At 42.2% G+C, this 12,344-nt stretch overlaps 1 protein-coding gene across 1 annotated transcript; it reads right to left on the bottom strand.

Annotated features, from left to right (window-relative positions):
* Positions 1-4,714: 4,714 nt before the first annotated feature.
* Positions 4,715-7,398, bottom strand: LOC147618256 (cytochrome P450 703A2-like). The gene is made up of 2 exons (XM_086774700.1): positions 6,084-7,398; positions 4,715-5,617 (listed from the first exon to the last, which is right to left on the bottom strand). Exons 1-2 carry the CDS (start codon positions 7,032-7,034, stop codon positions 5,003-5,005), a joined length of 1,566 nt encoding a protein of 521 aa, XP_086630826.1. The 5' UTR covers positions 7,035-7,398; the 3' UTR covers positions 4,715-5,002.
* Between the last annotated feature and the right edge of the window lie 4,946 nt (positions 7,399-12,344).

Genomic DNA, 12,344 nt, shown 5'->3' with positions numbered 1-12,344 from the left:
TGTCGAAGTAGCCCATGGCTTCAGTTACAAAAATATATATACAACCGCATCCTCAATATGGAATGTGATACTATAAGTCTGAGTACTACTCAGACCCAGATGATGACTCGCTGCTCCCTCCATGATCAGATGAGCTCACATCGGTCGAAATGTCGGATGAGTAGTGCTCACGTCCACCCTCTACGGGTGGATCATCAACAGGTGCAGCAGCAGCTTGTGCCTGTTCAAGTAATATATAGTATATAAGTATATATATATGCAATTCAATAAACCAAAATCATTCGTTTAGAGTTTTCAAGTACCTGTCGACCGTATGGTCTCATGGCCATCTCAAACTACGCGTCCGTAATACGTCCCTCGGCTCTGAAGAGGGCCCACGTGTCATGTCTGCTATGCCGACGAGCATACCCAGTATCGTGGGCTGTGGGCTTTCTCCCCGTAACCCATCGTTGTATCATAATCAACACAATTTGTAAGATTAAAACAATCATAGAATCAATGAATTAAGTAAACAATCAAATAAAGTGGCAAGATACAAACTCTGCCTCCCATGACTCGACGCCGCCAGATCCGAAATGCGAAGATCCAATGGTCTTCATCTGGATCCGTCGTGCCTCCACATTCTGCCTGCACTTCACGCCACCCTCTGCTTGTTTCTTTGCCTCCTTCCACTCGCGTTTGTGCGCAGTGGCAGGTTTCTCGGCAGGATAACCACCTGCAGCTACATTTAGCCCATCATCGTATGCAAGTTTCTTAAGGTGAGATCTTTTATTACTTAAGATCTCCCTTATTCGCGTCCTTCCCCATACATCTCCGAGAATGTCGCATGTGGGGGATTGGGGTACCGACTATGTACAGCATCTATCACCTCCCCAACTAATCGGCTATTTTGATCTTTAAATCTAATAAAACAATTTCTATACAAGTTTGATACTACCCCACGCATGTACTCCATTACCTCTTTCCCCCTCGCATCCATCACTATCCCGCCCCTATCCGTCACATCATAGCAAATCACTCCCTCCACCTCTCTCATCTCCTCATCATCCTCAATGCCTCCTCTAACTCTTCTCCCTCTATCTCCTCTCTCACCGCGTGCCCTTCTACCTCCCCCACCAAAGCACCCGCCGCATCCTCCACTCCCACTCTTCCTGCTGCGGCGTTTGCTCTCCTCTGTACTGCGGGTGGAGTCACGACTGGGGGATTGTCTACGTGACTGTGGCTGTGAGGGAGTACGTGATGGTGGCTGTGAGCCCTGACGTGACGGTGCCTGGGAGGGTGTGCGTGAGTGTGTCTGGGACGGGGTATGTCTCCTCAGTGGGCGTGGAAGAGAAGCTGCATGCCGTCTCGTCGGACTCGCAGGCATAGATGGCAGTGGAGTGACCTGGATACTCGGGGGTGGGGTATAGATACCAGGCAATCCAGGAGGGGGATGGACGTAAATGTACTCTGTAAGCTCAACTGGACCAGGATGGCGTCCAAAATGATTTAGCATCTCCATCATCCAAGTGCCGTACACAAATGGATCGGATGAAAAACCTGGATCCATAAAGAATCTGCAAAAATAAAAGTATATACATGATTGCATCAAAGCACAAATGCAAGCTAGCATGGGTGAAACACAGTCGCGACACGTATACACCCGTCCAAAAATGCATGTATATGTGCGTGAACGTCTGTGCAGATAGGATACACGCAGACATACACGCGTTCCTACACGCGGCCTGCGTAAAAAAAATTTTGAAAGCGACCGACCTCCGACACATCGTCCTTATAAAAAGCCCAGTATCACAATCGTTTACAAAAGTACTACCAGAGAAGGACAAGGACGGAGACAAACGCATAAAGGAAAGAGATAATAGTATAAACAAATGGAAGGAAAGAGATAGGACAAAGGACAAACTCACACCTCTGAAAAAGTGAGTCTTCTTTTTGGCTGGTTTCCTTCACCCGCGTTGGATGTTCTTCCTAGAGCGCTTCATGAAGACCTTAAAAGACTTTGTGAGGCAAAGTGCAAGGCCCGAAGGAAGCATGGCCGAGGGTTGGTTGATACAAGAGTCTCTTGTATATATTTCAGAATTTCTTGGTCAGGTGGACAGCTCTTTGCCACGACTATGGAACAATGAAGAGGACTTGAGGATGACCTCTATTGTGCCTCAAGGAAAAGGATAGAGTAAAGTAATTGACAGAACATTGATTGATGATCTCAATTTCACTTGCATCCTTAATAATGATGTGATGAGCAGATGGGTTACAAGATATGAGGATGCAAAGATAAAAAAGCAAGCAGAAAGAGCTCTCTTTCGGAGGCAACATGGCTCTCGTAAGGCGTACCCTAAGCATCTAGCAACACTTTCGAATAATATCCATGTTGATTGGTTGCATGAGGAAATGGAGAGAGCAGAGAGCAACGAGGGGCAGCATATCACGGGCGGAAGAATAGAAGTATGCACGAGAATGCATGTTAAAGGTACATAGAACTAATGTTTTGCATTAGTTGTAAGTGATTTGCTTTTAATATTTATTCACATTGCTTACACAAATATTGCTTCTATTTTGGTCCACTATGTTCAATGCTATATGGTGTGAAGGCAAGCATTTTCGAACACAAAGAATTGATGAAAAGAGGAATACACAAGATTGCGGTGTGATTAGTAGCTTTGAGGGAGCTAATGGAAAAATGGATGATTATTGTGACACTTTATGCATGTTACACATTTGGCAAACCATGTGTGTTTTGCTCATTTGCATGCACCAAGCTTGTTAATGCGTTATATAATAACCACATGGCATGATACCTTCTTTAGCACAATTAATAGTCTAAGATCTTTCAAAAAACCTCAATTAAGATCGCGTCCAAAGCAGAGAAAAATCCTAAGTAGAAATAATGTTATTTATGTTTCTTTCCATAGCTTTGTTGGTAGGCTAAACAATGTTATTTTTGTTTCTTCCATAGCTTTGTTGGTAGGGCAAACAATGACAAATTCTTGTATATTGGTGGACTATGGAATATCTAGATTTTGCCTTCAGGGTGGTTAGACCATTAATTAAATACGCTAGTTTTTTTACTCATTGAGAGATTATTTGATTAACACAAGGTCAATTGAGATATATGGAGCCCAAAGGAGTTGTTGGGCATCCAAATCTGTGTAGCAATTTTTGGCCTTTTTCAAAATCTCTTTGTGGTTACTTAGACCCAATCTAGGTTGGTTGGTGTGATAGGATAGGACACCTTACTAGTATTTATTAGCGCTAATGTATTCAATCAAGGTCAATCATATTCAAAAGAATTGTATTGGGGCTGACTAGACCCAAATCAAGCCCATTTATACCCAACGACTTACAAGGTCATGTCAATCAAAGTAGGGTCAAAGGCTAAGGTTATCAACAAAGCTTGCTACAGACATCAACTCGACAATTGACTACTTACGATGATATAATCTTGATTACCAATATATCTTGATTACCAATATTGTATATGAATATGCCCTCAGTCAACCTCGAGAGTTAACTATTTCAAATCATCTATCCTTGATTACCAATATCGTACGTAAATATGTCCTCAATCAACCTCAATTACCATTTACAAGAAGGCTTATGCTAATCTATAGGTTGTCAAAAAATTAGGACTACCCTTCGAAGGGGGATCTTTTTACAAGAAGGGGTATTGCATATCCAAAGAAGGGTAGGTTTTCACATGTAGGTTTACATCACGACATTGAGGCCTACCCTTCAAAGGGGGATCTTTTTACAAGAAGGGGTATTGCATATCCAAAGAAGGGTAGGTTTTCACATGTAGGTTTACATCACGACATTGATCAAAATGTAAAATGAGAATTTGAGGCCTACTTAATGGGGCACACAATGAGTGATACATAAAAATCAAATCAATACATTATTTGAGGGTGGGTGGCAGTGTTCGAAAAAAACCCGGGTTTAGTGTAATTTGCACCTGCAACTTCTGAAAATTACCTTCAAATTTTTAACTTGAAGGTTCAAAAACCTACAAAATTTGGGAAATTTTAGAAGGAAAACCTCCAAAATTTGAGAAATTCTTCAATTAATAATTTCCCAAATTTCTAATGAAGGTTTTTAACTTTTTGGCAAAATTATTTTTTTCGAACACTGGTGGGCGGTGAGACCTTTACACAATAGGGGAACCTGAAATGAAACGTTATTCTCGCATCTTTTTTTTTAACATGAAAGTTATGAAGTGTGTTTAAAGTTTTCAGCTCTTGCCCTACACCGCGACAGCCAGTTCAATCCAGCCGCTCCCGCTCCTCCCACATGCCTAATGGCATATGCAATCATTAGGCATGCGGTCTATTCCAAAAAAAAAATTTCAAATAGCAAAATTTGGAAGAAATAAGCAAAGGCTCGATTTTACTTTCAATTTTCACGACAGATCACATTTAAATTAAAACTTCGAAATTGTGTCTTTTTATTTCCAGATTTTGCGAGCGTTTGAAATTCCCTTGAGAGTTGAAAAAAAGAAAATCAATTTCACAAGGTGAAATGCAAAATGTATTGCAAGCATTTGGAAGTGAAAAATCGGGGATTATCGTAATTACAACTTCTAAATTTCGAAATACTTGCAAATTTCATAAAAATTACAATCTCTCTGTCTCTCTCTCTCTCTCGCCATCTTTTTGTCTCATAGCGACGGCACAGTGAAGACAGGGTGCAGGCCCTCTTTTAATAAATTCTTGGTTGGTGGCAACGAAACACCCATATTATTGCAAGCCCAGTTTTCTGCCGCACACGCATGAGTGCAGGTCAGGACCAGGGGCAAAAATCACCGTAGCTTTCCATATAAAATATTAAACATATTTGGTTTACCATATACAGGATAATAGCTGACCCCTACCTCCGCAATTCATTACATCTTGCTCCTCTCCATCATACATACCTAGATCAAAGCCTATTTTTGGCTTTAATTAATCTCCTTCTCATTGTATATATGATCAATTATGTTTCCCATCAAGCCCTTCCCCCCTAATTTTTATTCATATAAATGAAGTGGTAACCTAGGAGATGCAATGGCTTCAAGAGGGTCTTCTAAGCACATTAACCCATAAGCTTCCTTAAGATCCACGTTAATCTTTGCTGGAGACCAATTAAAGCCTTGGATTAATCTTGCTAAGCCAAGGAGAACCACAGTTGAGCCCAGGGTTGCACCAGGGCACCCTCTCCTGCCAGCTCCAAAGGGCACAATTCTAAGGTCGGAATCATTGACTTCAACATTCTCGTTATTGAGGAAGCGCTCTGGCAAGAATTGATTTGCTTTCTCCCAAACATGAGGGTTTCTGCCAAGGGAGTAGGTGTTGATCAAAACCCGTGTGTTTTTGGGGATGTGGTAGCCAGCAACTTGGGTGTCCTCCAAGGATACATGGGGTATGAGGAAGGCCCCCACCGGGTGCAGGCGGAAGATCTCCTTCACAGCTGCCTTGAGATTCTGCAGGCTTGCTAGATCACTCTCTTCCACCACCCTCTCCATGCCCACCGCACTGTCTATCTCATCCCTCACCTTCTTCATCACATCCGGATGCTGCAGTAGCTCCGCCATTGTCCACTCACTCGTGATGGATGATGTGTCTGTCCCAGCTGCCACCAGGTCCTGCAACACAGCACACATTAGATCGTGATCATCAAGCTCGTCACCGTCATTCAAGTGTAATATTCCCGAATCTCAGATATATTCTCCTTTATTCCCTGATCTCAAAGAGATTCTCCTTAATTCCCTAATCTCCCTCATCGCAAAGCGCTGCAAAGCACCCCATATCTGTGTTTTTTTCTGCAAAAGATGGAGCAATGAGGTTTGCATGTAGCTCTTAAGGACTACAAAAGATGAGGAGATATCTTATCAGTGAAGATTACAATCATTTGGAAACCTACATTGCTGTTTGCATTAAGATTGGCAAGTGTAGTGCATTCTGCACATAAAGATGAAAAATCAAGGACATCTAATTATACTGATCAGTATTTAAAGTTACTTAATAGAGGAATCAGGAGTCCCTTCAAATACGTTTCAAGAATTAAAATTAACTCAAGCTAGTAAGGATTTAAAAGCACTTAAAACATACAATGAGGATTGCCTTGATGGTGCTTTGCTTGAGATGCTCCTCTCCGTCTTCTCCCGGAAGCGACAGCAATTGGTCCACAAAGTTTGTGTGGCTCTCACCATCCAGTCCTTGAGCTGTTTTTCTCTGGCGATGCTCATCGATAATAGCATCATAGATCTCATCAACTCTTCTCATGATCTTGCGCATGGATCTCTCACTCCCTTGAAGATCAAAGGGCCTCAAGAAGGGGAGATAATCAGTAATATTAAAGGCATTAATCAAGGCAAAGGCAGCATAGATTAAGGATTTATGTTCAGCAGCTTGTTCAGGGCCAGAGTCGCCAGCGCCAAAGTAACGTTTGCCAAGGATCATGCGGGTGAGGGTGTTACTGGAGAGGGCACCAAAGGTATCTCTAAGGTTGATTAATTTATTAACCTTAGAGCAGGCCAGCACCTCTTGGACCATGCATTGGACCTCCTGCATTCTGCCATGGCGGAAGTATTCAAGCCTTTTAGGGGTCAGAAGCTCAAAGAGGCAGAGTCTTCTCATTGACCGCCAGTGGCCGCCGTAGGGCGAGAAGGCGATGTCCTGGCCACCGTATGTGAAATGCTCGGACGCTATGTTTAATGGGCGGGACGCAAACACATGGTCTTGCTTCTTCAGGAACTCTGTTACCAGCTTTGGATCGTCTGTCACCACCGCAGGAACACACCCTAGTCTCAGATACACCAGAGACCCATACCTCGCTGTTAGCCTCCTCATCCCTTCATGGGGTACTGCTCCCACTTGTAGCAGGTTTCCCAATACTGGCCATGGCCTTGGCCCTGGTGGTAGCCTCTTCCCACCTTGTCTCCTCAGGCAAGCGCTGTAGGTGAATAGAGTTAGCAGCAACACAGCAAGCGGTAGCTTAGCAAAGCACAGAAATAAGTCATGCAGACACCAAGCTTTGGCTGCTTGGAAGATCATATCCATGAGAGAGAGAGAGAGAGAGGGCGGGCGGGAGCGGAACGAATCAATCAAACAGCTTCACTTCACCATTACCGTGTGTGTGTGTGTGTGTGTGTGTACATGCGTTGCACGGGGCTGACAGAAAGCAGAAAACCAAAGCCTGAACGCATCGACCACCAATGGAGACCCTAAAGGCAGAGAATTACAGAGAATGGCAGCTGCAGTGAGAGAGTGAGAGTAGCTCGATGAAGGGATAGACACACGCGCGCACGCACACACACACACACACACACGCGCAATGCAGAGCTTATACACTGCCCTTAGCATGCAACAACCTGGCCTAATGTTAAGAAATACTGGAAGAGAAGAGCAGTAGACGGGGGTGTTGAAAAATGTCGTGCAGTGGGTGAGGCAATTCAATATAGGAGCAGCAAACGCGCAAGGCTTAATTAGACGTAATTGGACCTAATCCACGAGTTAAAGGGTGGCAATTAGTTAGGACCAATCCCGTTATTAGTGCTAATCCACGCCCAATTTTTGTGGAGCTCTGAATCCTGCTAATGAGCTAACGCCCACAGGTATTGAATCATAAACTCGCTAAATCTGGCGGCTCGGCTAGAGCAGAATTTGAGGAGCCGCCAAAATGGCGGCTATTGGGTGCTTTTTACTCTCTCGCCAATTGTAGAGTGGTGAAAACCGCCACGCCAACTGCCCGCCTTGACTGATACCGAACCCGCTGCCACCTGGCGACGGTCACAACCCCCATTCAATGCTCGCTTCCAGCTGGATATATTCACCGCTCTGCGTTTAATTAAACCCTAGGTTGGTAGTTTCATATGACAAGTATTAAATTAAAAGTCTCTACGGGAACGCCCTTTCAAAAGATCACCCTTCCGCCCCCCTAAGATTTTTAGAGGAAGTTCCCACGTGCCGTAGCAACTTTGGCCCCACCCAAAAAAAAAACCAAACGGATATTTGAAGTCCACATGCTTATTTCATGGCTTTGTTTCAAGCTTGCACCCTTCTTTGCAGCCTCCGGAATGGCTGAAAACAGAATCAAGCACAAACTGGTAGATGACCTTCGATTCAAATACCATATCGTTCATCTAGACTCCATCTAGTTTCCCCCTGGAGCTGAATAACTCCATCCCTCTAGATAATATGAACAGAACTCACTAGCTCCACAAAAAGGGACTAAGCACTTGGGCTGACCTCTGGGATTATAGGCTCCAAAAATGGATTGATCCGGAAACCCTCCAATCCTCTTTTAGACTCAATGGAGACGACCTAGCTCTGATCCAGAACAAAATAAACCTCTAGGAGGATGATACAACTAGTCTTATACAATGCAAAGTGCGCCTCACTCTAAGAAGCTTCAAATGGGACTTGTCTGAACATATTCTTCCCTATCTAGGGGCATAATAGGTACTTGCTTCCTCAATGTTGTCTTCTTTTTCCAGAAAAAACACCAAAGCAAAGAAGAATCATTAATATTTCTACTTCAACTGTGTGTTGAAATATACAAGTGAATAGGGTGTGTGCGGGAACAAGCCCTTGGTTAGAGGCTGCAAAAGAGAATGTGTAAATGTGAAAGAACCTATGAAAAGGTGAGAAGAATCTACTGGGAGAGAATAAAGGGTAGCATGAGAAGATTTAGGAAGTGTGGAGATATTCTGGGAGATATTCTAGGAAAAGTGAAGAGGTGGAGAGAATCAAGCAAAAGAGGTGAAGATATTCTAGGAGAGGTGGAGTGAATCAAGGAGAAATCAGTGGGATTTGATGCTTGGATGTAAACTCTATAAATTGAGGCATTGGCTTAATGAGAATTTGTTGGTTTTTGAGTATCCATGCCTACATTAAGATATTTGCTAATTACTCACTAATTACATCTTAATTATTTACTAATTACTCACTAATTACATCTTAATTATTTACTAATTACTCACTAATTACATCTTAATTATTTATTAATTACTCACTAATTACGTCTTAATTATTTGCTAATCACTTTGTTAATGATGTTGATTCTAGAATTTGATCCACCATAGCTCATCACATTGCTCTAATTTCAACATGGTATCAGAGCCATGCCTAGAATCCATCACATTTTGCTAATTAGGATTAGTAGCTAATTATAATTTTTCCTCTTTTTTTAACTCACCTCTGTACCCCCAGCCAGTGGAGGAGCTCCCTCTCCTTGCACACTTAAAATTAGGCCAAACCCTTTTATCCCTAGCTAGCCATAACCCTTGTGCTCCAGCTACTGCAATTAGAAGCGCAAACCGCCGCGTAGAACTCCGAAAATTCGCTGATTAGTGGGCGCCATTTTTTCTGAGCAATTTGCAGATCTTGTCTTCATCAAATCAAATCAGTCTAATTCCTCATAGCTCCAGGGGTTTTCAAGCATGCTCTACAAGCTGGTGAAGTCAGAATTCAATTCGATCAAGTTTACAGTGAGATCAAAGCTCTTCATCAAATCTGCATGTGATTTTGGTAAAACAGAGATTAAGCATTCAATATTTGGTCAAATCTTGTGTTTATTGGCTTAATCCTCTACTAGACTCATTGCTATTGATGTCCTTGAAAGCATTTGAGCTCATTTGAAGTCTAAGGCACCAGATCTGGACTCCCCGCATACTCTATTTTTTGCACACAAAACATAAGATTAATTTGCTAATCAATGATGAATCAATACTAATCACTGTATTTTGGTAAAATTGAGGGTTCAAATTAACCATTAGGTATCTGATACAAATCCCTATAACTTCAGATTGCAATAATCATCATTTTTTTGCATTTAACCCTTGGTTAATGCTTGTAAATCTCACTCAAATTCAAGATTATTCACAGCCAGAGTTGCATTTGGGAATGTGCATTAGAATGAATGCTATACGCATTATGTATTGGGCACATTACATTAGTGTAAAAATGGGATCAGACACTGCCTTTGTCCAGAATAAGGCAAGAGGTAAGACCTCCCACATAAATTTGGGTTTGCATTGCATAATGATACAAGATAAACATCAAAAGCCCAAAAGAACTGTTAGCAAAACATTTAAACATATTGCTCACATGGAGCAAAAAGACCTGACGGACAAGCTCATGGCCCTAGCCATGAAAGAAGAAGAACATCTCTTTCCACGAAGAGGATCCACACGGAGAAGAAAAGCTAGAGAAAGCATTGAAGGAAGACATGGACACGAGAAGAGAAGGTGCCCCAAGAAGATTGAAAGAAGAGACGGACGCGAGAAGAGAAGCTGTCACGACAAGAAGACTAAAGACAAGAGAAGATGTGAGGCTCCAAAGAGTGAGGAGCCATGTGAAAATCTCTGAGAGAGAGAGAGAGAGAGAGAGAGAGAATCCCCACAACCCAATGTAACCTGTCCCAACAAAGTAAAACCACCTCTGAGCCACCGATGATGTAGGCCACATGGTAGATGTATGTGTGAGCACTTTAGTCAAGGTCGCGGGCAACTATAGTAAGCCTTGGACACATAGAGAGAGAGAGAGTGTGTGTCAAGGACTATGAGTTTAGGGACTTGAGGCACTGGTCGCGGGCTATCAAGTAAGAGAGAAACTTGGTACAGGGTCCAGGTGTGCTAAGTTAACTTGAGGGGAGGAGTGCTAGACACTGGTCGCGCGGACTATCAAGTAAGAGGGAAACTTGGTATAGGGTCTAGGTGTTCTAGGAATATTTACTTGAGGGGAGGTGTTGAAATATACAAGTGAATAGGGTGTGTGCGGGAACAAGCCCTTGGTTAGAGGCTGTAAAAGAGAATGCGCAAATGTGAAAGAAACTATGAAAAGGTGAGAAGAATCTACTGGGAGAGAATAAAGGGTAGCATGAGAAGATTTAGGAAGTGTGGAGATATTCTGGGAGATATTATGGGAAAAGTGAAGAGGTGGAGAGAATCAAGCAAAAGAGGTGGAGATATTCTGAGAGAGGTGGAGTGAATCAAGGAGAAATCAGTGGGATTTGATGCTTGGATGTAAACTCTATAAATTGAGGCATTGGCCTAATGAGAATTTGCTAGTTTTTGATTATCCATGCTTACATTAAGGTATTTGCTAATTACTCACTAATTACGTCTTACGTCTTAATTATTTACAAATCACTCACTAATTACGTCTTACTAATCACTTTGTTAATGATGTTGATTCTAGTATTTGATCCACCATAGCTCATCACATTGCTCTAATTTCAACACTATGCACAATATTTCTAAATCCTTGGATCTCTATGTACCAAATTCAAAAATTTGAGAAATTACATCAAGAAAAACTTGGGCTCAAAAAGGGCCCTCTAAGAAGAGCCATGTCATCACTTTTTTAGAAAAAAAAAAGTAGAAAAAAGAGACCATGGTTATGTATCTTACGTCAAAACCCCCACACTTGACATACCGTTGGAAAGTCCTTCATAAGTAGATTCTAAATCTACCACCTCTGATAATTTCGGAGTTGGCATGCTCATAGTTATGCCTTCCCATCTAAAAGGTTGATTCCAAGGATTGTGACATCCAATGTAAGAGCCATGTTATCAATTTTCTAGAAAAAAGGGGGACAATGGTGAACCTTATGTATCTCACCTCAAATCCCCCCACGTGATATAGTGTTGGAAAGTCCTTGGAAAGTAGATTCTAAATCTACCATCTCTGACAAATTTGGAAATGATATGCTCAAGTTATGCCTTCCCCACTAAAAGGTAGATTCCAACAATTATGGCATCCATGTTGTATTTTACATGTACAAAGATTTCAAGGCTTCATTGATAGGGTGGATATTCTAATCCTTTCTATACCAACACTATTGTGGTGGTGACAGCTTAGTGGAAAACCTTTAACATAGGTGTTGGTAGTCTCTCTGCACCTCCACCTTCAGCATCAAATATGACCATGAATTGGGAGCATTTTGACTAAAGCTTATGGTCTAGTTTGAGTGTTATTCATGGCTTACACCATATGGGTGGTGTTTCGCTTTTCAATTCATGGCAATTGTCCAGATCTAAGACATGGGGCAATTAGGGTTACTTCTCAGAAACATCTCATTTGTGTACATTACCATTGACTTTTGTGAGATTCATGGCAATTGTCTACATCTGAGACATGGGCTTCATGACCATCTCTACAGGTCTAGGTACTACATCTTTGACGAGTGCTACCATGAGATAATAGATTTGGTAGATAACCTACAAGACAAGGACGTAGAAGTCATCCACCCAAACCAAAGGTTGAGGACACATCATCCAAAGCCTCATTGTTGGCCAAGGGTGCCCCACTAGCACTAGCTAGAGTTCTAGTTAAGGACATGAGCATGGATAAGTTGGCATAAAATCTA

This window comes from Cibotium barometz, chromosome 35 (assembly GCF_041138505.1).
Source record: "Cibotium barometz isolate CiBa-2024 chromosome 35, ASM4113850v1, whole genome shotgun sequence".
NCBI classification, from domain to species: domain Eukaryota; kingdom Viridiplantae; phylum Streptophyta; class Polypodiopsida; order Cyatheales; family Cibotiaceae; genus Cibotium; species Cibotium barometz.
Note: the sequence above shows the minus strand (reverse complement) of the source record. Positions and strands in the feature narration are given on the sequence as shown.

Coding starts and splice junctions, on each gene's coding strand:
- LOC147618256 (XM_086774700.1), bottom strand. CDS start 7,034: ATGGATATGATCTTCCAAGCAGCCAAAGCTTGGTGTCTGCATGACTTA. Junction 5,618..6,083: donor CCATCAAGGCAATCCTCATT/GTATGTTTTAAG, acceptor GCTGTGTTGCAG/GACCTGGTGGCAGCTGGGAC.